This window comes from Phyllopteryx taeniolatus, chromosome 4 (genome assembly GCF_024500385.1).
Source record: "Phyllopteryx taeniolatus isolate TA_2022b chromosome 4, UOR_Ptae_1.2, whole genome shotgun sequence".
Classification (NCBI taxonomy): domain Eukaryota; kingdom Metazoa; phylum Chordata; class Actinopteri; order Syngnathiformes; family Syngnathidae; genus Phyllopteryx; species Phyllopteryx taeniolatus.
In genome coordinates, this window is record NC_084505.1 from 17,782,965 (window position 1) to 17,808,656 (window position 25,692).

Genomic DNA, 25,692 nt, shown 5'->3' on the forward strand with positions numbered 1-25,692 from the left:
GTAAAATATGGCACCTTTAAAGTGGCATGAGCAGAAAGCTGTGTTTTGTTTCTAAATACATTCAAGATGTTTAAAGTGCTGAAAACATTTGCAAAGACACCAACAACAAGGGTAAATTGACTTGTGCTTATTTTTTATGATTATAGTCCACAATAACAATTCAATTTTGAAGTTGAGCCTCCGAATGTTATTTTACATAATATATCTGTCACGTATGGGGAGTAGCTGGATCCAAGAGCAGGCAGATGTATAATGATGAACAGTTTATTGAGGAAAGGTAATGGCGGTGGTCCTCGGTGGGTTGACAGGTGGCAGGCAGTAAGTAGTGACGTTGAGAACAAGTTTTGAAGCCTGATTTTCTCATTTGTCGAAGAAAAAGTCTGAATTAACGAATCACGGTCAAACTCATGTTAAATGGGAGTCTACACTCAACTGCCACCATTTAAAATGCCTCTGATTAACCCCAAATAAATCTCACTTGCTCAAGTAGGCCTTTTCTCCCCTTTTTCTAGTGACATCTTGCAACACAACCCACGGGCCGCTGAGAATGTCCGCAGCATAAGAGGCGTCTCATTGTTCAGAAGAAGGGAACCATCCATCCATCCATCCATTTTCTGAGCCGCTTCTCCTCACTAGGGTCGCGGGCGTGCTGGAGCCTATCCCAGCTGTCATCGGGCAGGAGGCGGGGCACACCCTGAACTGGTTGCCAGCCAATCGCAGGGCAAACTCCCCACAGGCGGGGCCGGGGATTGAACCCGGGTCCTCAGAACTGTGAGGCTGACGCTCTAACCAGTTGTCCACCGTGCTGGCAGAAGGGAACCAAAAAATCCAAAAGCATCAATAATCCGGTGGCATTGCTGACAAGGTAATTATTATTATTTTTTTTAAAACATTAATGAAAAAAGAAAAATGGGGAGCAGCAAAAATGTTACTTTTTTTCATCCAGGGCAAAAGGGCACGTGCTTGAGCACCACTATGTGTTCACGTGTCTGATGTTATCATGCCTATGTTCGTATTTCATTCTGTTTAGGTTTTCACAATGGCCATGAGTTTGGAACTATCGAAGCAAACAGCAAATCACCTTGATACTTCCATATCGTGTCAGAATTTTTAACTGTGAATACTAAAGTCGTGATGCTTCTGCGTACGATGGGTCGTGAACGCACCATCCACGTGCATCAGAGACAGTGAATTTGTAACCGCGCCGAGTGAGCCGGAGGGAGGAGGGGGGGGGGGAATATTGCGCCCGCGCTCCAGGTTCACTTGGGTTTGATTTATAAACGCATGCCCACCCTCTTCTCCTGACTCATCCAATGACTACAGCAAGTGCAACTCATCCACATCCAAAACCAGTCGCCGAAACTGCACGAAGAAGGCTTCAAAGTCACTTTGATGAGAGCTCCCACTCTGTATCATCATGGACGTCAACGTGAAGACATTGACAAATTCCGAGGTGGTAAAGGCAGATTCAGAGGCAAAGGAAACGGCTTCTCGGGACTCGTGTTTGGGACGCATTCGCGGCAGCATCCCGCTCAACTACCGCACTGAACTCATTCAAGTTCTCAAGCTCGCGGGACCGGTGGTAAGATGACCAGATGTCGTGAACGCAGCACCGGCTTTCATTGTGTAGGCGCCTTTATCAGTAGGCTGCTGTGCAATTAACCTACTCCGTTGTATGTATAGTCTGTCCACAAGGTATCTTTTAAAATATGTTAATCACATGTGTTCTATATACTCTGCTGTTGTGAAAGTTGTTCACACATTGCATTTGTGTGTGGTTCTGTTAAGTCAACCTCTAAAAATGGCTATTCGAGAAAAGGCACAAAACGTCCATCCATCCATCCATCCATTTTCTGAGCCGCTTCTCCTCACTAGGGTCGCGGGCGTGCTGGAGCCTATCCCAGCTATCATCGGGCAGGAGGCGGGGTACACCCTGAACTGGTTGCCAGCCAATCGCAGGGCACATACAAACAAACAACCATTCACACTCACATCCACATCCACACCTACGGGCAATTTAGAGTCTCCAATTAATTCTGTGTTTCAATTTTTGGGATGTGGGAGGAAACCGGAGTGCCCAGAGAAAACCCACGCAGGCACGGGGAGAACATGCAAACTCCACACAGGCGGGGCCGGGGATTGAACCCGGGTCCTCAGAACTGTGAGGCTGACGCTCTAACCAGTCGGCCACCGTGCCGCCCACAAAACGTATTGTAGTTTATCGAAACAAAATTGGATCAACAGACTCATCAAAAGTTTCTTTCATTCTTTCCATTTTCAATGGGTAATTAAAAAAAAAAAAAACATGAAATTGATACATTACTATGTAATTAGCTTTTAACAGGTCATAGGACTGAGATGATTTTAATTTAAAGTGACTCGGAAGTTTGGCTGCAAGCATGAATAAATGTATGTTAATGTTAGTTGCCATCATGAGTCCATCGCACGACCACAAGCCATCATTCGAACCATCCGCCATTTTGTTGTTGTTGTGTCAGAAAAGTTCCAGAAATGGTGTCGCAAGATCTTTTTAAATCCCAACTACACGTTTTCCTCTTCAGAGCAATCAATCCCCGTGGAGTCTAATGCACTTTCCCAGCCTTCTCTGCCACACCTTCATGCACTCCTGAAAGGACTCTTCCGGAATCTTGACGTCATCCACGTCTTCCAAAGCGGTCCCCTTGAAGACCCCTTTGAATTTAAGAAAGAGGACAAAAATCACACAGCGTCAGATCGGGTGAGTAGGGAGTTAGCTCCAACACGCCGATGTTGTTCTCGGCCAGGAACGGTCGGATGCTCGGGTGCGTTGCGAGCAGGCACGTTGTCACGGTCGAGCAGCTCTTCTCATGCACTGAATGATGCAAAAACAACAGGATCTTTTTCCCAGATGTGATTGATGGTTGATCGTCTGGCCCACATTAAAGGGAAAAACCCATAGTCCGTAGTGTGGGTTTGAAATACTGTATATCTTTACAGTATTAGTAGTAGTCGTGGAACTTTTCTGACAAACCTCGTAAGTCAATGCAAACGTGTTTGAAACGTCATTGTGATCGGTTCATAGCTTACATCTGTCATCAGATATGTTTTTGCTGCAGTGAGAACCACTTTGTTAATGTTTTCCTTCTGCCCAGTCAATCTGCACCATACTGTGCAACAGTATGAGTGGCCCAACTTGGGAGTTTTTGGAGCTACAAGCCATCGCTTGGTGCTGCCAGCCAAAATTACAGGCACAAGAGAGCTTCAGGTACGCCACTGCTCAAGAAAAGTGGGGAAAAAAGTGTAACATTTGAAGTACTGTAAAGCCCTTGCAAGGAGAGCCACAGTTCCGAATGGCTCTTTGCACGTTATCTTCCACGTTGCCAGAAAGATGGCTCGGTCTTTTCTGGGTTTGAAAAATGGCTGTGTTGAATGGCTACACACCGTGTTTAGAAGACTAGCCCAAACTAACTATCACAGTCAGACATACATTGTCTTCAGCCTTAAAAAAAGATAGAGCTCCCTTCCAAAAGAAAGACATACGGCACCATTGAACGTTGCCGTGCTTCAACGCGCACATCATCATTCCAATTCAATCGCTTTTGAAGTCACCACAGATTTCATGGCGATTGTAAACTCGCTCATGATTACGTGTATTGCTCTGTCCCACAACTTCTTTCCTGGACAGCGCAGTGGGTGAAAATATTACGTTAAAAGGAGGAATAGAAATCATAGCGATCCATGAATTTTAAATTTACTCTGCCCCAGGTTTCCAAAGATTGAAAACTCACACTCCTCAGTTTACACGAAGCTATGAATACAATGCTGTCATTATTTTGCCTAACCAGAAAAAACCGCAATGGCTGTGATGTCACGCCGTTATGTGCAGGAAGCCCCTTTCATGATTGAATGGGGCAAATCCTAAAATACACAAAGTGAAAAAACGCAACTCCAGCTCCTGACATTACTGACAAGGCCATACCCTTTCAAGGCACACACCCAACACATGGATACTCCAGTACATGCTGTAATTACACTTTATAAAACCAGTTTATTTCTTAAAATGCTCTTTTCTTATGTTTTTAGAAATGCAGTGCTATTTTTCTGCCCTACAAACACTCAACATAAAATTGTGTTTTTTTTTTATTTATTTTTTTTATTTTTTTTTACGGCTAGAATAGGTTAATGGAATTCCATGGGTAAAACTGATTTCATGTACTGTACAAGCTTGGTCAGGGAACAAACGGTTCCACTGTATTGACTTTCTGGGGCCACATTCCCAAACTAGACAGAGAGAGTAGTACCCACGGTTCGCTGCACACGGCAGTTAAGCGAAGACTAAAAATAGCGGTGTTGAATTGATGCGTCTCAAACAGTGGTAAAAACATTTCTTTTGTGTCGTAATGCATGAAGCCGATTACAACAATGCTTCAAACTTGTTTGTCCTCGATGTAGTACGTCCGATGGAGTGATCATTTGGTGGCCGTGGTCCCGGCTGATTGTGACAGCTAACAAGCAGCTAACAATTAAACCAACATATTTTTTTTCATTTGTAATAGTGCAAAGTTCCAGGTCGCGTAAACCTGACTGATTAAATATTAAAATCGACTTCAGTCCTTTTTCCATTTGTATTTTTGATCAGAGCCTAAATTATAAAAATCTGGCATTTTTCCCCCTTTTTTTGTGTTAGATTAGAAAACAAATAGTCATCTTTTTAAATTTTTTTGTTTTTTCATTTCTCAACTGAAAATGGAAAGAGCAAATTATACATGCTTTGATTTCTTTCTCGAAGAGTAGCCATTCTTTTGGAGTGGAACTTATTTCATCAACAGGGTACCTGAAATACACAAATGCAATGTGTAAAAGCGTAGCAACTGAGTAAATAGCACAAGTCTGATTAACATAGCTCATCAATTTCTTTTGTGATTTATGATTATTTTTAATTATTATTGTAAAGAGACTTTGAAGACGCCCTGTAATTCTGCCACACTAGGTGAAACTGATGGGCTGTCAATTAAATGTCAGAAAAGCGGATTATAAGTGTATACACTATCATTGTTAAATACAATAATATTAATAATCACATATATTTTTAGTAAAGTACAAAAAAAGCTTGTACTTGAGATGAAGGCATTACCTCCCAAACTCATTTTACGAACTTTAGACTTAACGTGGTCATTGATTAACGTTTTCAAAAAGGATACTAACCCTGGAGATCTGCTAGACAAAAATACAGCATTCTTTGTTTCCCAGTGAGACCGTCTGAGGAGAATAGATGCCCACACAGTCCCACCATATAAGAGCAACCTTTCCCCAAGCAAATATCAGTACAAAACATATATATATTTTACAGAGGTCATGAGCAGAGTCTGAACATCACAGTTTCTACCATTTTGCTTTTGGTCCCACAGTTTACATAATTACTGAATATTTGTGTCGCTTTTCCCACCTGTAGCATCTTCCCCCCCCCTACTGCCACCCTACCTGCTGCTTTAGCGTTGCAACTCTCACCACCCCTCCTCCCCCATGGGTTTCTCCCCACACTTTGGGAAGCACTGATCTAATGTGTCCTAATGTCTGTTTTAGGATAATATTATGCCTTTGAATAAAAAGTCAAACAAGTGAGGGTCTTGTTTTTGTTTTTCTACTCCAGGTCATTTCCCAGATGATGATCTTCATGATCAGTATTGTCAGCACGGTGTTCTGTGGGCATCTGGGGAAAACAGAACTTGCAGCTGTGTCATTATCAATTGCCGTAAGTACATTTGCTTAATTGTCTATGATCAATACAGGTTGTGTCTGAAAATATGTCGACATTTTAACTCACGCTCACGGGTGGAAAAACTGCATTCACAGGCTGTCAAGGGCAAAAGTAACATTTGGTGCTCTACAATCTAAAAGTAGGGCAACTTATTGCCTGACCAAATGAATTTCCAGAAAAGCCACAAAAAGAGCAATAGCAAATTGTAAACAGTGAATCATGCAAACTGGATGTGGATCTTATCATGAACGTCTCTCTTGAATATGAAGTTAAATATATATATAAAAAATATTCACATTATTTGACCCCAACATGCTGGCAGACTAGCATGTAGACTTCTATTTACAAGTGTAATTCGGTGACTTGGTGATGAAGTGCTGCCTTGATGAGTGAAAATACAAATTATGTTTTTCCTTGCTCTATCTGGGGGCTCGCTTTCTTCAGATTCTGGGTTGCTTGAGAACAGGTTTCCGCTTGCCTTGTCGCAATGGTGTAGCTCAGCCCCGGTCGTCATGGCAATGAAAGCTGTAAGGCATTTATGTCAAACTCAGGCCCGGGGGCCAAATTTGGCCAACGATGTAATTATATTTGGCCCGCAAGACCATATCAAATGCGTATTAGAGCCGGCCCGCCAGTATATAGCACATGCGCCACTAATATTACAAATCCCAGAATGCTTTGCTAGTGTGTTGGCCCATCAGTCTGGACCGGCGAGCGCCCCTTCCCTTTCTGTTGCAGTCGTTAGCAACTATGCTACCAGACTCCTCGAGCAAATTTACACTTCCCCTTCCCAAAAATCGACAAACGAAAGATGGAAAACAGTTAACTTCCAAGACAGGTGGGAGGCACATTGTCTGTTCACTAAAGTAAAAGACAGACCTATTCGTCGTGTGTGGACCAACTTGGCTGTAACAAAGAATATAACATAATTGAATTAATGTTTTTTTAATGCCCTTTATCAACTCCTAGGCAGGGACTGTTAATAGTTTGAAGTTTGGATTTTTATTGAAGGACATTCTTATTTTTTGGGGTTGTTTTGTTGTTGGCCTTTGAAGAAGATTTACATCGAAAAGAAAGGTAGTTGTAGATAGATAAATAGAAGATGGAGAGACAGAAGAATTAATGTTATCTATTTCAATACAAAACAACAAACAAATACCACGGATGTATTTGATCGCAAATTCGATTTCTCGTGTTTATAATATTAAAATTAGCTTATTCCAGATTCAGTGTTTAAGCAAAATTTAAGTTTGTTGTCATATGATAAACTTTAACGCTACATTTCTGCAGAGAAGGGAAACATGCACATCGCGGTGATTCTTCATTAAATATTGAGTTTGGCCCGCGACGTTGTCCCAATTTTTTATTTTGGCGCACCGTGAATTTGAGTTTGACACCCCTGCTGTAAGGTGTGGGGCGCACACCGTCTCAAAAGAGCCTAATTTCAGCGCCGCAAAAATAGCAGGAAATAAAATATAATCCTTTGTCCTTGGGGTCCTTAGGGTATTTTGATGAGACTATGTCACAGACATGAAGTATTCTTCATTTGAGGGTGCAGCTGTTCATATGTGCAGTACTGTCTGAGGCCATAATGCCACGTGAAGGTATTACCACATACTATATAAGTAAAATGTAGACTGCACACATCAGTCAACTACTAAACAAAAGCTGTTGTTGTTGTTTTTTTTTCAAATGTGTAGTGTTGGTTAATTCAAAAGCAAAGCAAATGTATTTCTATAGCGCATTTCACCCACAAAGTAACTCAATGTGCTTTACATGATTAAAAGCATTTAAAAACAACAAAAAAGCTTATCAACATTTCAAACAAAGAGGAAAATAAAAGTACAATGAAAACAGTGTACAGTGCAAGAAATATCATTTAAAAGTGGAAATGCTCTAAAAAGCATGAGAAAAATGAAGAGGTTTTAACCTGGACTTACAAACATTCACCCTTGGGGCTGACGTCACTTCTGTTGGCAACTTATTCCATTTGTGTGCAGCATAATAGCTAAATGCTGCTTCACCATGTTTGCTTTGCTTTCGATGTCAGAGTCCTACTGGGTTTATATTCCATGAGCATTTCTTTCATGTATTCAGGACCTAAACCATTTAGTGATTTATAGACCAGTAGCAGAACTTTAAAACTTTTAAATCTATTCTAAAGCTGACTGGGAGCCAGTGTAAAGACTTTAGAATATGAGTAATATGCTCTGACCTCTTTGTTCTGGTCAGAACCCGAGCCGCACCATTCTGAATGAGCTGCAGCTGTTTAACACTCTTTTGGGGAGTCCAGTCAGAAGACCATTACAATAGTCAAGTCTACTTGAGATAAAAGCATGGATGAGCTTCTCCTGGTCTGCTTGACACATGCAAACATTCACTCTGGACATGTTCTTCAGATGGCAGAAGGCAGTTTTAGTAATTGATTTGCTATGACTGTTGAAAGTCAGGTCGGAATCTATCAGTACAGCAAGGTTTCGGACTTCGTCTTTGGTTTTTAAAGACAGTGACTCCAGGTATTTACAAACAGCAATCCTCTTTCCTTCACTGGCAAAAACAATTATCTCAGTTTTGTTGTGGTTTAATTGAAGAAAGTTTTGGCTCATCCAGTTATTTGTCTGTTTTAAACAGTGACATAAGAATTTGACCCAAGGGTAGCATATACAGGCTGAACAGGAGGGATCCAAGAACTGACCCTTGAGGGACCCCATAGGTCATTGCCATTTGTTGAGATTGAACACTTCCAATGGTTACAAAATAACTCCTTTCCTCCAGGTAGGACCTGAACCATTTAAGGACTGTTCCATTTAGTCCGACCCACGTTTCCAACCTGTTCAGCAGTACATTATGATCTACCGTATCAAAAGCCGCACTGAGATCTAACAAGACCAGAATTGACACCTTTCCTGAGTCAATATTCAACCTTATATCATTTAGCACTTAAGAGCAGATTCCATACTGTGATGAGTTCGGAAACCTGATTGAAATTTGTCAAAAAAGAAAAGAAAAGAACTTTCTCAACAATCTTGGCTATGAAAAAGGAGATTTGAGATGGGTCTATAGCTTGCTAACATGGAAGGGTCCAGCATTCTATTTTTTAGAAGAGGCTTAATGGCAGCGACTTTAAGAGCTTTAGCAAACTCGCCTGACTGAAGTGAGCAATTGATTATTTGCTGCAAATCAGCTAGCACAGACTTTGCAATAGCTTTGAAAAAGTCAGATGGTATTGAGTCAATACAGCTCGTTTATGGTTTCAGCTGCTGAACCGTTTTCGCTAGAGTTTTTTGGTCAACTGTATCAAATTCTGACATGGTAATAGAGTTTTTCCTGGGTGGCTTCAGATGTAGTATCATTTTGGTGATTTGTGCTGATATTTAACCTGATTGATTGTATTTTTTCACTAAAATAATTTAGCAGCTGTTAGTTGTGGAGCTATCTGATTCGGGGGGTTGTGAGCTTGTCAACCACAGCAAACAGTCCGGGTATTGTTGAAGTTCCTACTGATGATTTCAGAAAAGTGTTCCTGTCTAGCCCTGACTAACCCTTGGTTAAAATTACAAAGCCTGTCTGTAGAGGTCATAGTCAATTTGGAGTTTAGTTTTTCTCCACTTACGTTCTGCTTTCCTACACTTTGATTTGGAGGTCTTTACCATCATTGTGCTCCTCCACGGTGTTCTAGGTTGCCTCAAAGACAAATTGCAATTTTCTTGAAGGAAGACGAGCAGACAGGCGATGCCATTATGATTACGAGGAGTTTTGCCACGAACTTCGATCCTACCATTTACTATTTAGCTATGACAAGAAGACAACATGTCAGCAAAGTACTGAATCTACGTGTTTCATTGACAATGTCTCTTGAATTACAGGTGGTTAATGTGACTGGTCTTTCCATTGGGACTGGATTGTCATTAACTTGTGATACCCTCATTTCTCAGGTAGTGTCCTCAACAAAGGCTGTACTTTTAGTTTATTTATATTATTGAAACATAAGTACTTTGACTGGGCTCTCAGATTATCTGGGGTCCATTTACAAACAGTGCAACAATGAACTTTTGTATCAAGTTAGTTTACCTTTCATCTACAGTATCAAACTTGGAATTATTGGTGTGCTTTTGGTGTTTCCTAACACTGCTTATTTGATTCTGCCTTTGTGTAGACCTTTGGGAGCGGAAACCTGAAGCGTGTGGGGGTGATCCTCCAGAGGGGGGTTCTGATTCTACTGCTGGCTTGTTTCCCCTGCTGGGCTGTTCTCATCAACACTGAACCGCTTCTACTCATTGCCAAACAGAGCCCAGAGGTGGCCAGGTAAGTCATTATTCAACCTTCAGCAGGTCGGTAGGTAGGTAGGTAGGTGGATAGGTAGGTAGGTAGGTGGATGGATGGATAGATGGATAGATGGATAGATAGATAGATAGATAGATAGATAGATAGATAGATAGATAGATAGATTTGTTCGCACAATTTGACATGGCTATTTGTGTGTTGCATAGTCTGTCGCAACTTTATGTGAAGATCGCCATGCCTTCTCTGCCGGTGAGTTCACATTTGTCTTTGTATGCATGAGTTACTTGAATTAAAAATAAGTATACGCTGTGTGCTTCTGTCGGGTAAGATTATCATTTCCCCCTTCAGGCAGCATTCATGTACCAACTGCAAGGGAGATATCTTCAAAATCAGGTGCCGTGTAGCAACACATTATCACTGATATGAAAGTTATTCACGCACATATAAATAACAAGTTAATGAATACCAGCATATGTTTTCTGTTGTTTATTTTTTTGCAGGGAATTATTTGGCCACAGGTCATAACTGGTGTAATTGGAAACATCTTAAATGCATTAATCAATTATGTCTTCCTCCATCTTCTGCATTTGGGAGTTGCGTAAGTTTTCCTGAATCATTTGAATATCATTTTTCATTTTATTTTAGAAAACAAAGATAGCCCGAATGTGTTTTACCAGTACAGTGAAGATATTGTAAAACTCTAGACCAATAAAGTAGTTTCTTGATTAAGACCACTTGTTAGAAAGGGAATAGTTAATCTAAAACAAATGTTCTATAGTGTTTTTTGCTGTGTTTAAAACATGCTGTGTTTGTCTACGTTCTAGTGGCTCTGCTGCAGCGAATTCAATCTCACAGTACGTGTTGGCTGTGGTCTTATTTGTTTATATTAACCTGAAGGGGTTGCACAAGGCCACATGGGGAGGTCAGTTGCCCTCTCACTCACCCTAAACTGGATGATGAATGAATGATTAGTGTTACTTTGATACTCATTTTCCTCTACAGTTGCACTATTTCATTCGAAGTTGCAGTACCTTTGTGGTGAAGGTCCAATGTGTAATCTTTTAACAAAATTGGTTACACTCTGTAGCTAAATAATGCAACAGATAAGAGGTGATGACTATCGGTTTCATTATTTGTCTATCAAGAAGCACTACAAATTATGTAAGATTTTGCTTACAGTTTACCAAAGATTGTTTATCGTATTAAACATATTCAGTGATTACTTTCTGGGCTTGTTTAATTTGAATGCATTTGAGTGCTCAACTTGATAGATGAATGATAGTGCTTAAACATGATAACATATATTCTTGTGAAAGTCATGTGTTGATGTTTTTAATATATGGCTTGACTGACAGCTCTTTGATCTACAGGCTGGTCACTAGACTGTTTAAAAGAGTGGGGACCCTTTATCAAGCTGGCCATCCCGAGCATGCTCATGCTTTGTCTGGAGTGGTGGCTGTTTGAAGTGGGAGGATTCATTGCTGGTATAATTAGTGAAGCTGAGCTGGGAGCCCAGTCCATTGCATATCAGCTGACAGTTATAGCTTACATGGTAACTGAAATCGAAGGAATCTAAATCAGGGGTGGCCAACTTGATCAACATCATGAGCACGGGGGAGCCACACAACATATGGATGCCTGTATGGTATAACAGTATGATAATATACTGTTATCAATAACAGTATCTTACAATGGCGGACACAATAGTACACCTGCCCAATCTACCTACAGTGCAATACACTTGGGTAACATCATCCATCGTGATGTGCGTTCTGTTAGCCATTTCAAGTACACTACAAGAGCAAGTGATTTTTTTTCTCGTCAGTGTGGGGTCTCTCACATTTAACAAAAAAAAGGTGAATTTTTAAACTCATGACAGTGTGGTGCCAAAGGCCATCCGGACGACCAGAAAATACTAAGAAGGAGAAGAAAGTGTAGTACAGGGGTGTCAAAGTCATTTTTGTCACAGGCCACACATCGTAGTAATGGTTTACCTCGAAGGGCTGTTATGACAGTGAACTAGGGATGGGCAATAGCGATCCCAGGTACCGGCCTTATTTCAAGGTATCGGATACTCATGAAGGCTGTCGATACCAGCCACCGATATTTAAGGCAAAAAAATCTGACATCGAGGAAGGCCACCTCGCCAGGAGTTGCCGCTACACTGCGGTTTGACACATCGGGAATCATCATGAGCGTCAGATCTGGTCCCCGGGCCATGAGTTTTGTCCCTGTGGCATAGGAGAAAACTAAAAAAATAGAAGGAGCTAGGCTAACTGTTAGCTTATCTAGCAACGAGATTGCGGTGAATAACATGGGAAATGCATAGAAACAGTCAACACAACCAGTTGCGCCTCTTTTTGTTTATGGCTACAGTGTGAGTTTCAGGTCGCTTCCTAATCCGCTATATGCGGAGCGTCCCGTGACTCAACACGGAACACAGGATAGCTGACTTCCTGTGTATGATATGCTAACGATCATAACTAGCATTGGTTACATGATTGTTTGAAGCTGAACTTGCTAAAATTTGGTTTTCTTTATGGCTGTGTCTTCGGACAAAAGCTAAATGCACGTACAGTGTATCATTTATTTATAGAATATATCTATCATAGGTGTACATACTTTGGTGGCTCTGTGGTGATATTTAGTGTTTAAAAAAGACATTGTAGACATTTAAAGTTCCTGCTGGTGCTTTGAAACGGTCCCCATCCCCACTCACGCAAGCGAGGAGAAAGTGCTTTTACCTGGTTTGCTGAATGCGGAAGGAGTTTGCGCACATACCGGATTGGCTATCATTCTATTTCATGTCATAATAACAATCGAGTCCTTGGCTTGGCCAACATTGCTGTTCATTCATATAAGGATTTGTTTTTGAAAATATTGAACAGGTTTCACATTTATGATGTCGGCCCGCAAAGTTCAATGAAGAAAACGAGCCTGTTTTTCAGAGTGAGTGTTTAACATGTTTACATTGGGCTTGCAACATCCCTTAATATCAGTGTGAAGTAAGCTGAAATGATGGTTTGAAACCTTAAAATGCAACACAGAAGTCTGGAGTAGGAAACAGGCTCGCTCTTAAAAATATCCTATTGCTGCCATTTGGATAAGATGCTTGAAAGGGATGGAATTATCTTTGCTTCAAAAATATTATCAGCTGTACTGTGTGTATTCAAAAACATTTAAATATTTGTTTAAAGATTGGAAGTTGAGTTTGAAAATGGAAAACCTCTGAAAACCAAATAAGAATTGACTGACAGATGAGCTACGAGCCACACTGGGGCAGCCAAAGAGTATGCGTCTCATTAACCTTGTGTTGGCCACACCCTGATATAAACAATTTTATTTCATGGAATTCTGAATGACTCATATATTTTTCTATACATTCTATTTTTTGCAGTTCCCACTTGGAATTTCTGCTGCTGCTAGTGTTCGAGTAGGGAATGCTCTTGGTGCAGGAAACACTGAGCAAGCTAAGATATCTAGCAAAGTTTCCATCATCTGTGCATGTAAGAGACCTTATGATTGCGCTTCATTGTGGTAAATACAAATAGATAGCAGTAAATTTACATTTGTTAAATAACAAAGATAAGGTTAAAAGAAAAACAGTAAACACTGCTAAATTTTAGATTGTACCACATGACGTAGTAGGTAGGTAACTGAACTAGCAGCTAGCGGCAAGGATAAGAAAATACTGAGTGGGACAGTCAAATACCTTTTCAAAGTCCACGAAGCTCATATGGACTGGTTGGGCAAATGAGAGCATAAAGCTAGTGTAGTGTTGCACAACTGTGATGAAATTCCACATTACACCTCCTGGAATGAAGTTGACTCTGTTCTCCAGCACTCACATATAGAGTGAGAAGAGTCTGAACACCTGCAGATCTATACATTCCCAGGGGGAATACCATCACAGTTTGCCAATGCAGAGGTATTGTCCCTGATCCATGCTACAATCATGACAGTCCCAGCACATCCAAAGCCAGAAAGGCATAGAAAATGGAAATTCTTGGAAACATTCATGGCTCAAACACCTGTTGTGAATGTTGACATTCAGCTACTTGTTGGAGAACAGTAAGTTGTGTAAAAAGTACTGAAACATTGAACAATTGGACATACAAAAGTTTAGAGAAGGTCAAATTAGGTTCACCTGTAAAGGTTATCGTGCATTTTAGGTTCAACCTGAAATTTTACCAGCAAGCCAAATATCCCTAACCTTTAGTGAGTGCTGTATATCGTCAGTTGAGGTCAGCAGGCTTACCATTCCTGGGGTGTCAAGGCAGTTTGCCAGAACCTTTGAGGCCAAAATTCAGGCAAGACTAACACCAACCATCTTGCTCTGACCAGCAGCCCTCAGCATTAGAGGACTTGATTGTTTCGGTGCACAGTGCGATTACTCCTGGATATATTGCAATATCATGATTTTGTCCCACTAAAAATCAACCAGCCAAGGTAACGTTAATTATGATCCAGCTAGCTGGCTGACTAAACGGCTTCTATAAAAAGAGGAATAGGAAAGACGTTTGATCATTCTATCGGTGAGCACCTTCACAACACTAATACATTTAGGACATGTTTTCAGGTTGTGTTACCCTTGATCAGATGACTTTAATGTAACATTATGCGTTACTATTACTGATTCTGTCTCTTTCCCATTGCAGTCATAGTGGCCTGTTTTGTTGGAACAAGCATCACCCTTTCCAGGAATGTAATCGGCTACATTTTCACCACAGAAAAGTGAGTTATAATCATATTCGTTTTATATAAGCTCAGCTCCGGCCTTTAGTGCAGTCACTTATTCTGTGCAACCACGTCAGTTGTTTTTCACGTCACCCAATTGTTTGTCCATTCATCTCAACCACAATGGAAACAAGTGTGCAAGTGGAAACAAATGACAAAGATCTCAAACTCAGACTGTGGCTTGTGAAGAAATGTTGATGGATCTTTTCTTTAGTCATAACTGTGAGCGACACTGGCGTATGTTTACATGTCTGCACCTCACAGGAGCTTCCTGCTCTTCTCTAACTTGAGTATCCATATTGTATCTGTATTAGTTTCATAATTTTACCTATCCTTCAGAGACATTTTGGGAAGGGCTGCTGATGTCTTGATTGTTTTCGTCTTCATGCATCTTTCTGATGCTGTCGCGGTGAGAATTTGTTTTTTTATGACATTTTAGGAGAACTTTAAAATGTTCTTTGTATAAAACTGCAACACTCACTACAGGGTGTCAGTGGAGGTGTCATCCGAGGGGTTGGAAGACCAAAGGTCGGTGCTCTGTGTAACCTGGTGGGACACTACTTCATTGGCTTTCCCATTGGTGTGTCCTTAACCTTTGCAGCACAAATGGGCATCGTTGGTAAGAAGCAACCGTTATAATGGACTGACGTATATGATCTGCAATCACAATTTGTCATATGAGATTCAGGAACGCTGCTGTTGTTTCTTGAACAGGACTTTGGACAGGACTTACCATCTGTGTGTTAATGCAGGCCATTTTCTTCCTGATATATTTGTACAAACTTGATTGGAAAAAGGCTGCCGAAGAGGTCTGTAACTAATTTCCATGAAATCACACGTGTGATGTAATTCAAGCGATTTTGAGTTTAACATATTTGAATGTCTCTGATCAGGCTAAAATTAGAGCAGGGGTCCAGGTCACTTTTGAAGACATGATCAAGATGGAAGATTGCAAGTCAGGCAAGTCCAAGTTTATGAACCAGCGGTGGGAATTTCATATCACGACATTATTCCAGCAACAACCATGTCACCATACAGCATTATGCAAAGTATTCTTGCACATTCAGTATACACAAAAATACCGTCTCCCAATATTTCTACAATATTAGTCCGCTCAAGCGGCACGGTGACCAACTGGTTAGCACATCTGCCTCGCAGTTCTGAGGACGGAGGTTCAAATCCGGCCTCGCCTGTGTGGAGTTTGTGTGTTCTCCCCGTGCCTTCATGGATTTTCCTCCCACATCCCAAAAACATACATGGTAGGTTGATTGAAGACTCTAAATTGGCCGTAGGTGTGAATGTGAGTGCGAATGGTTGTTTGTTTATATGTGCCCTGCGATCGGCTGGCAACCGGTTCAGGGTGTACCCCGCCTCTCACCAAAAGATAACTGGGATAGGCTCCAGCATGCACACGACCCTAGTGAGGACAAGCGGTACAGAAAATGGATACATGGATAGTCCAATCAAATGCTGTTTATGTTCAATTAATGATTTTTCAATAGTGAGTAAAAAAAGAAATCACATATTTTTGTTAGAGTATACGTAGTACCAACAATATGAATCACTGTATGTTTCTTAAGGTTGTTTTAAAATTTTTAGGTGGACTTGAACACGTGCAAAGAGACGACGCAGGTAACCTATGAGTCTTCTATTTACGTTATGTTTCTCTCAGTTTTCAACAATAAATATCACAAGTGACATGCAGCGAGGAAGTAACTGGGTAACCAATTGTTAAATAATATATGACCAAACATGTATACAGAGAACACAGAGATTCTGAGATCGCTTTAAAAAACTCAAATTCAACATTAAGTTGCAAGTACACATACTTGGACATTGAACAGCAATATCTGATCCTCGAGTGTCAATACTGTACCATATAGTGAGAGATTACAGTGTGATATATGGTAATATGAGTATTTTGTCACAAACTGAAATAAATGTTTTTGTCAAGTTTTAGTATAACTCACATTTTATTGTTACATTTTTAGACTCAAAAACCAACCAGGCCCCGGTTCTTGCCAGTACACCCAGGTTTGAGAGCGCTGCACAGGACCAAGACATTCCAGACCAGTATGAAACTGCGACCACCATCGTCGGAGATACTCTCACATTAACGCAGCTGCTTTTACAGCGTGGCTTCGTTTTACTTTCTTTGGTTGTCATCTTTGTAGCTGGACTCTTGGCCAGTCACTTCCTTGTCAAACTGCTGAAATGAGTCTTGGGTTGGTTTGTAACTAACCGTCATCAAGTGAACACTGGAGCAGCCAACAGTGGTGAAAGAGCAAAGTTACTCATTAGTTGCTCTAATATAAAGTAATCGCTTATGTCTTGAGTAAAATCATCACGATGAGACCCACTGTCATAAATGTACAAATAAGTATGTAGAAGCAATCACTATGTATTGTATCAGGTTCATTCAGTAATTACTTAATAATGTTAATTTTGGGCCTTTGAACTTGTTTTCATGTTTCATGATTGACATATTGAAGGACCAGTGATTGCATCGATAGTGACTGAAAAGCCATGCAGTGACAAGTATAGTCAGACCGTGTAGGAAGGTGGACCTTATAAAAAAAGAACAACCACTGTGACTCAAGGATACATGCCAACTGAGAAAGAAAAGACAATCAAGCTCTGTGTGGGGGAGGACGGCAGTATGCAGCAGCGAGAGAAGGCAATCCTCGCATCCTCAAATGAGATAGAGACACAAACGATCCATCGACTTGCAAATTCAATGGATGAGAAGGTTAAAAGATGATCTCGACGAGGGGATCCAGATCTGCTTCCTGTTGTCTCTTCACTGCCGCTGTCTCTAATCCGTACATCATGGATGGCCTCACCACTGTCTTGTAAACTTTGCCCTTCATCCTAGCAGAAACTCTTCTGTCACATAACACACCTGTCACCTTCCGCCACCTGTTCCAACCTGCTTGGACCCGTTTCTTCACTTCCTTACCACACTCACAATTGCTCTGGACTGTTGACCCCAAGTCCTCCACTCTGACTAGCTCTTCTCCTTGTAGCCTCACACTTCCCCCACCACCCCTCTCATTCATGCACATATATTCTGTCTTACTTCGACTAATCGTCATTCCTCTCATTTCCAGTGCATGCTCCACCTTTCTAACTGTTCCTCCACCTGCTCCCTGCTTTCACTGTCAGCCTATCCATCGTCACTGCAAACAGGAAGGGGCTCAGGGGTGATCCCTGATGCAGTCCCACCTCCACCTTAAACTCCTCTGTCACACCTACAGGACACCTCACCACTGTTCTGCTGCCCTCATACATGTCCTGCATTATTCTAACATACTTTTCTGCCACTCCAGACGTCCGCATGCAGTACCGTAGTTCCTCTCTGCCATAGGCTTTCTCTAGATCTACAAAGAGACAATGTAGCTCCTTCTCACCTTCTCTGGACGTTTCCATCAACATCCTCAAGGCAAATAAATCATCTGTGGTACTCTTTCTCGGCATGAAACCATACTGTTGCTCGCAAATACTCACTTCTGTCCTGAGTTTAGCCTCCACTACTCTTTCCAATAACTTCCTTGTGTGGCTCATCAATTTTATTCCTCTACAGTTCCCACAGCTCTGCACATCACCCTTGTTCTTAAAAATGGGCACCAGCACACTTTTCCTCCATTCCTCAGGCATCTTCTCACCTGCTAGAATTGAACAAGCTGGTCAAAAACTCCACCTCCACCTCTCCTAGATGCTTCCATACCTCCACAGGTATGTCATCAGGACCAACTGCCTTTCCATTTGTCATCCTCTTTAGTGCCTTTCTAACGTCCCCCTTGCTAATCAATGCCACTTCCTGGTCCACCACGCTTACCTTTTCGAATCTTGCTTCTCTCTCATTTCTCTCAATCCAGCACACTGCTGGCACCAGTCAACACATTCTACAACACATTACATCTCTATCCTTAATCACCCTAACCTGCTGCACATCCTTCCCATCTCTAACCCTCTATCTGGCAAACCTGTATAGATCCCTTTCTCCTTTGTTAGTGTCCAACCTGGCATATATGTCCTCATATGCCTCCAGTTTGGCCTTTGCTACCTCTACTTTCGCCCTACGTCGTGCCTCTGTGTATTCCGTTCTGCTCTCCTCAGTCCTCTGTCTCCCACTTCTTCTTAGCTAACCTCTTGTATGATTTCCTGTACTTTGAGGTTCCACCACCAAATCTCCGTCTCTCCTTTCCTACCAGACGATACACCAAGTACTCTCCTGCCTGTCTCTCTGATCACCTTGGCTGTAGTGGTCCAGTCTTCTATAGTCTCCTCCTGTCCACCAAGAGCCTGTCTCACCTCTACTCAAAAAGCCGCACAACCTGCGTGCTTCTACCTCTGCTCTTGCAGGTCACCCTATGTTTCTGCCTCTTCTGAAAGTGTTCACTACAGCCATTTCCATCCTTTTTGCAAAGTCTACCACCATCTGTCCCTCCAAGTTCCTTTCCTGGATGCCAAACTTATTCATCACTTATTCTTCACCTCTGTTTCCATCACCAACATGTCCATTAAAATCTGCACCAATCACAACTCTCTGTCTGGGATGCTCAGAACTACTTTGTCTAGTTCCTTCCAGAATTTCTCTTTCACCTCTCAGTCACATCCTACCTGTGGTAGCCACTAATTACATTATACATAACACCCTCAATTTCAAGTTTCAGCCGGATACCCCGATCTGATAATCTTTTCACCTCCAAGACATTCTTAGCTAACTCTTCCTTTAAAATAAACCCGAGTCCATTTCTCTTCCCATCTACACCATTGTAAAATAATTTGAACCCTGCCCCTAAACTTCTAGCCTTAGTGCCTTTCCACCAGCTCTCCTGGACACACAATACACTATATCAAGTTTTCTCCTAATCATCACGTCAACCAACTCCCGAGCTTTTCCTGTCATAGTCCTAACATTCAAAGTCCCCACATTCAGTTCTAGGCTTTGTGCTTTCCTCTTCTCTATCTGCCTAAGAACCCAGTTTCCACCTCTCCTTCGTCTTCGACCCACAGTAGCTGAATTTCCAGCCCTGTAGGTTAAGGGCGCCGGTCGCCGACGTTATCACGGGCCACGACTGATCCAGTATGGAATTGTTGGAATAAACGCTCAAATTTGTTTGGGACCGGCCTACAGTTTGCACCGGCTTGTGCCCACCAATTGCCCCCAATAAGGAGATATACAACTAAATATTAGTGATATTTTTTAAATTCTTTACAACCTATTGTGCACAATAATATGGAAGTTTATTTTGATAAAGAAAATATTGTCATGATAATTTTCATCATTAAAATCCAAATTATTATCGAAGCTCACATACAGTAACTTTTGCTGATTAAAAAGGCCTTTACTGTAAATCGCATTGAATATATCTTTGAGAGTATCTTTACACTTAATCAAAATTTTACAAAGAGCTAACAAAGATTGAAATAGTTTTGTAACGTTTTGGGACAGATCGAACAAAGCTACAATAAGGTGTAAGAGACAAAGTGTGTATATATATATATATATATATATATATATATATATATATACACATCTCCATTCTCAACACCGCTTATCCTGTTCATGGTCATGGGGCGTTGGAGCCTATCCCAGCTGACTTCGGTCGAAAAGCGAACTACACCCTGAACTGGTCGCATAAAAATAAATAAATAAATAAATAAATATATATATATATATGTATATATATATACACACACACACACACACACACATTTGGGCTCATATGAACTAACATATTTCAGTGAGAGGTAAAGTTCAAACAGGGCGTGTTTTCAGTGCGTTCAGTTGACACACCCACAGCCCTATCTTTTATGATTTTAGAGCCTCATTATATATACTTAGTGATTTTTTTTTTTTTATTCATTCAAATTTGGCAGGCTTGTTAACAACACTCGTCTTTTTTCAGAGTTCAAAATTTTTTTGTTACAGACAGAAATACAAATTTCATGATCTCGTCGCAGTTTATTGATAATACAACACACTATCGTTGTTTATACATTTAAAAAATGATGTTTGTTTGTTTTCTGTGGAAGACGGTTGAAATGGCTCTTTGAGTATTTAAGGTTGCCGACCCCTGGGATAGGTGGTCGATAATGGTTGGATAGACAAGTTCATATTCGGATTTACAAAAGAATTTAAGGTTCTGTAAATGTGCCTTAAAGTATTGTGAAAACACGGTAGTTTTTACATAATTCTATTAGCTTACAGACTAACAGGCAAAAGTCAATTAAAACAACACCTGTAGCCAGCTCTTTGTAATTAGGAAATGGCGCCTAACTGTGTGGTCACCTCGGTAACGAGCGCTCTAGTTATGTCTGTGTTTTGTGTTTTTCGTTCGTTACGTGACTTACTTACACAAGGGAAGACGTGCTGAACATTAGGGAGTCTACGTCGGACTTTCTTTCACCAACTTTTACAAGTTTTTTCTCGGAGTTACTAACCGGTGAAATGGCTGTGATCTACGGCACATTGAGGCGACACCACAGGGGGAACCAAGCCGGAGTGCTGGTCAAGCTCCGGAAGAGACCAGTAAAGACTTCGGATGTTCCACACGATTTTGCCTCCTTCATTCCTCCCAAGCTGACATGAACACTGCACTGCTAACACTCTCTGAACGAGTAAATAAACTTGAAAAAAGCACCCAGATTCACCCCTCATTATTCTTGGGGACTTTAACAAACCTAAGTCAACCACGAACTCCCTCAATACAAGCAGCACATCCCACCAAGGGAAAACAACATTCTAGACCACTGCTACACCACGCTATATGACACAAACCGTGCTCTACCCCGCGCAGCTCTGCGCTCGTCTGATCACTGCTTAATTCACTTAATACCAACATACAGGCACAAACTTAAATGTGCGAAGCCTGTGGTGAAAACAGTGAAGAAGTGGACCAAAGAAGCAACTTCAAAGCATTTTAAACTGCACAGACTGGAGTGTTTTTGAAACTTTTAACTGGTAGCCTGGATGAATATACGGACAGTGTCACATCCTATGTCAGTTTCTGTGAAGATCTATGTGTACCAACAAAGACATTTTGCATGTTCAATAACAACAAGCCGTGGTTCACTGCCAAATGTATGCCTATTGAAGTGGGGAGTACAATCACAATGCAAAATCAGCTGACAAAAGAAACATCGCAGAGAGAAATTATGCAGAAAAGCTTGAAAAACAGTTTACTGCAAACGACTGTAAGTCAGTCTGGCGAGGCTTAAAATCGCTAACCAACTGCAAGCGAACCCCCCATCCCAGGCGGAGAACAAAAGAGGACTAGCTGACGACTTGAACACCTTCTACTGCAGATTTGAAAAGGACACTTTCATACCCCACATCCACCCAGCCGCACCAATGACCACCATGGCACCTCTGAATTCCGCGTTAACCATTCATGAACAGGATGTGAGCTGTATCTTCAAACAACAAAATATCAACAAGGCCGAGATCTTGTGCCCCCTTCCTGCCTGAAAGTCTGCGCAGACCAGCTCACTCCAGTCTTCACACAGATCATCAATAGTTCAATAGGGGGGGTTGGAGGGCATTTTAATTACTAACTAATTTTTAAAATGGTGTTTCCTGTTCAAACTCACATATTGTTGCTGGTTTCTTCCGATTCCTGTTATTTTTGTACATTGTAATTAGTGTGGTTCTAACGTTTTTTTTTTTCTTTTTCCTGGAGGTTCAGTCAAGGACACAGGATATAACAGGGGTTATATACAATGTGTTCCATGAATTTCGCTGCTTCGGTTCCATTCGCATTACTTCTAATTTAGTAAAATGAGTTGTTCGAATATTTTTTCCATCCATCCATCTATTCAGCCATCCGTCTTCGACTGCTCAGCCTATTTGCATCAGAAGCAAGCTGAAGCATATAACGGCTGACTTTGCCAGGGTACATTCTAAAATGGTCACCTGTCAATTACAGGATATATACTGTATGTGTAAAGGAACAACCATTCACACCATACATTCACATGATACAGAAAGGTACGAGATGAGATTCAAACTGGCCACGATTCTCCATTTTCTGTAGCGCTTATCCCAATTGGCATCGCGGGTGAGCTGGACCCAGCTGACTTTGGGCGTCAGCCAATTGCAGGACACATAAAGACGAACTACCATTCGCACTCACATTCACACCAATGGACGATTTAGAGTCTTCAATTCATCTAACATGCAAGTGAAATGTGGCAGGAAGCGGAAGCACCCGGGGAAAAACCACACAAGCACAGGGAGGGCATGCAAACTCCTCATGAGAAGGCCAGAGCTCGAGATTCAAACTGTGAACCTCAGTATTGTGAAGCAGACGTGTTTAGCCACTAGGTGACAGTGCTGCCCACCCGCAAACACGGGGAGAACAGACAAACTCCTCACAGGAAGGCCGGAGAACAGATTTGAACCCCAAACCTCAGAACTGTGAGGCAGACAAGCTAACCACTAGGGCTCCGTGCTACAGTAAAAGACGAGGTCAACTCAAGAATGCGGAATGTGCAAGCAGTGCCATGATATCAGATAATTATAGGACTTTGTTGCTACCATGTGAGGGTGAATAGTTTGGAAGAATGCGTGACGTAAAAAATGCCAACGGTACAGTATTACTGAGACAAAACTAGTGCTTTGTCAGGTCAGAGGTCAGATCAGCAGTAAAGACCGTCACGCAGTCTGCAGCAATCTGACAAAGGAAAAACTATCTGACTGGTGCCCTTAGATGTATCCAAGAACATTCATTGTATTGCTACACTTGCGTGTGGTGCACGGGAGTTTCTTGTCCAGGGTTACCTTGACAGGTTTCGGTTGGGGCCTTCTTACAAAAGAGCCAAAGACAAAGTAGAAGACAATGTTTACTGTTGTACCGACAATAAAACCCAACAGAATAGAATAAGCCTTTGTTTGCACTACAATAGAGAACTAGGGCGGCAAAGTGGACGGTAGCAGCACAGGAGAATAATAATCTTTATTTTATATACTGTATGTGGAGTATATGCATATTTATCTCCCTTCAAATGCATCTGTCATGATCTGTGTTCTGTGGACCTGTGCATTGTTTCTGTCATAGTGAGTTTATCCCCAGTGTTCCCGTATTGCTTTGAACTTGCTTTGTCTTTTTTGGCACTTTGTTTATTTAGTATTTGAATTTTTTGGGGATGCCTTGTTTGCCTTTTTGCGTTTTGAAAATAAATTCTCATTTGAGATTCATCCTGCCTTACCTCCCTGTTTTCCATAATCACCACAAAACCATGACAGTATCATACATTATTGATAATATTGATAATAAAAATACATGACTTAATGGACACCTCTTAGTCAGTTTATAAATGCAGCAGTGTGAAGTATTTGGTATCTGTAAATGTGTTTGCATGAAAAAAAGAAAAGAAAAAGGCTGTGCATAGGAAATATTTCATTGTGAACGTACAAACAGACAAAAAAGCGGGCTTCATTTCCTTGTCTTGCACAATGGCAAATGCGGCATTTTTCTGCAGACTGGAGGAGCTACTGACCCCACCGTGTCCATCCAATCAGTGTCCGTCAGCACAGCCCGTCCCCTCAGAGTTCCTGGAAGCTCTCGGAAGACCCTACCCGCCACGAGGAACGCAATAATCCAGGGGGAATCTTCCATACCCTGGTAGTTTTTTTCGGGGGAGACACAGGAGAAACTGCAGCTACCACGGTAGCTCGGAAACGTCCTGCAAAGGTTCCTGAAGTGGGAAAGCCCATAATACAACAATGAGTTGACAAAACCTATCTATACAGTATAGGCAGAAATTTACCTGCACACACTTACCTCATGCAGCTGCCTCATGACAGCGATCGATTTTAACAAAATGAGCCTACTTAAATGTATCGAAACTTGTTATTTGTCTAAAAGAAACATCCAGCCTCACAAAACACAAACTAGTTTGATGAGGCAATGTCCTCATTCTCCTTCGCTGACATCAGCAGGCTCATGCAGGTTTGACCGAAAAGTGGGCGGGCCAAAATTTGGTTGGAAATTAAATATGTCATGATAAAACATGCCCAAAATGACTTTTTTTTTTCTGCAGTCATTGTTTGTTAAGTCAAGGACTACGGAATGTTCACAGCATTAAAGAGATACTTCAATACCAAATATCGGCACAAGCTACATGTTCCATTGACAATGTCTCTTGAATTACAGTTAATGTTAATGTGACTGGTCTTTCCATTGGGACAGGCTTGTCATTAACTTGTGATACCCTCATTTCTCAGGTAGTGTCTACAACAAAGGCTGCTCTTTGACCTTATTGATCTTATTGAAACAGAACCTCTTTGATGGGGCTCTCAGGTTGTCTGGGGTCCACTTACAAACAGTTCAAGAATAAAGTTTGATATCAAGTTGTCTTTTATCTATCAAAACTGTAATTAGTAGTGTGCTTTAGGTGTTTCCCAATAGTGCTTATTGTGTAGACGTTTGGAAGTGGAAACCTGAAGCGTGTGGGGGTGATCCTCCAGAGGGGGGTTCTGATTCTCCTGCTGGCTTGTTTCCCCCCTGCTGGGCTGTCCTCATCAACACTGAACCGCTTCTACTCATTGCCAAACAGAGCCCAGAGGTTGCCAGGTAAGTCACTATTCAGCCCTCACAACACCTTCAACATCTTAATAATTATATTTTTGGAAATGAAGTGGGGCGCAATCCTAGTAATTTAGTTACATTAACCATATTAAATTACGTTGACCCAACATAAGTCCATTGAGATGAACCAACAGAAATGCTTCATGCTAAAAGAAAATGATTTCATTATGTGGCAATTCTTTCCATGATTTGATAGTGTATATAAAGAAGACAATCCATCAAGCAGGCATGTGAGATGTCAAGACGCAAACTAAAGAACATGATTCTGACTGTGACGTGGCCGAGACTGGTCGTAAGATAAGGCTGTTCGAAAACCTGCAGTTATTCCACACAACA

General features: G+C 41.4%; 1 protein-coding gene across 3 annotated transcripts; it reads left to right on the plus strand.

Moving 5' to 3' along the window:
* The first annotated feature begins 408 nt into the window (after positions 1-408).
* On the plus strand, positions 409-17,216 carry LOC133476545 (multidrug and toxin extrusion protein 1-like). Of its 3 annotated transcripts, XM_061770085.1 has the most exons (19): positions 409-865; positions 2,562-2,737; positions 3,132-3,244; positions 5,630-5,731; positions 9,604-9,672; positions 9,894-10,042; positions 10,228-10,270; positions 10,370-10,414; positions 10,522-10,619; positions 10,846-10,943; positions 11,392-11,573; positions 13,419-13,527; positions 14,680-14,755; positions 15,098-15,167; positions 15,245-15,377; positions 15,473-15,567; positions 15,652-15,718; positions 16,358-16,390; positions 16,750-17,216. In XM_061770085.1, the coding sequence occupies exons 4-19, from the start codon at positions 5,642-5,644 to the stop codon at positions 16,974-16,976; spliced, it is 1,584 nt and encodes a 527-aa protein (XP_061626069.1). In that variant the 5' UTR covers positions 409-865; positions 2,562-2,737; positions 3,132-3,244; positions 5,630-5,641; the 3' UTR covers positions 16,977-17,216. The 3 variants fall into 3 exon arrangements, with proteins under 3 accessions (XP_061626069.1, XP_061626068.1, XP_061626070.1); XM_061770084.1 differs by lacking the exons at positions 2,562-2,737; positions 3,132-3,244 and adding an exon at positions 1,324-1,582; XM_061770086.1 differs by lacking the exons at positions 2,562-2,737; positions 3,132-3,244.
* The last annotated feature ends 8,476 nt before the right edge of the window (positions 17,217-25,692 follow it).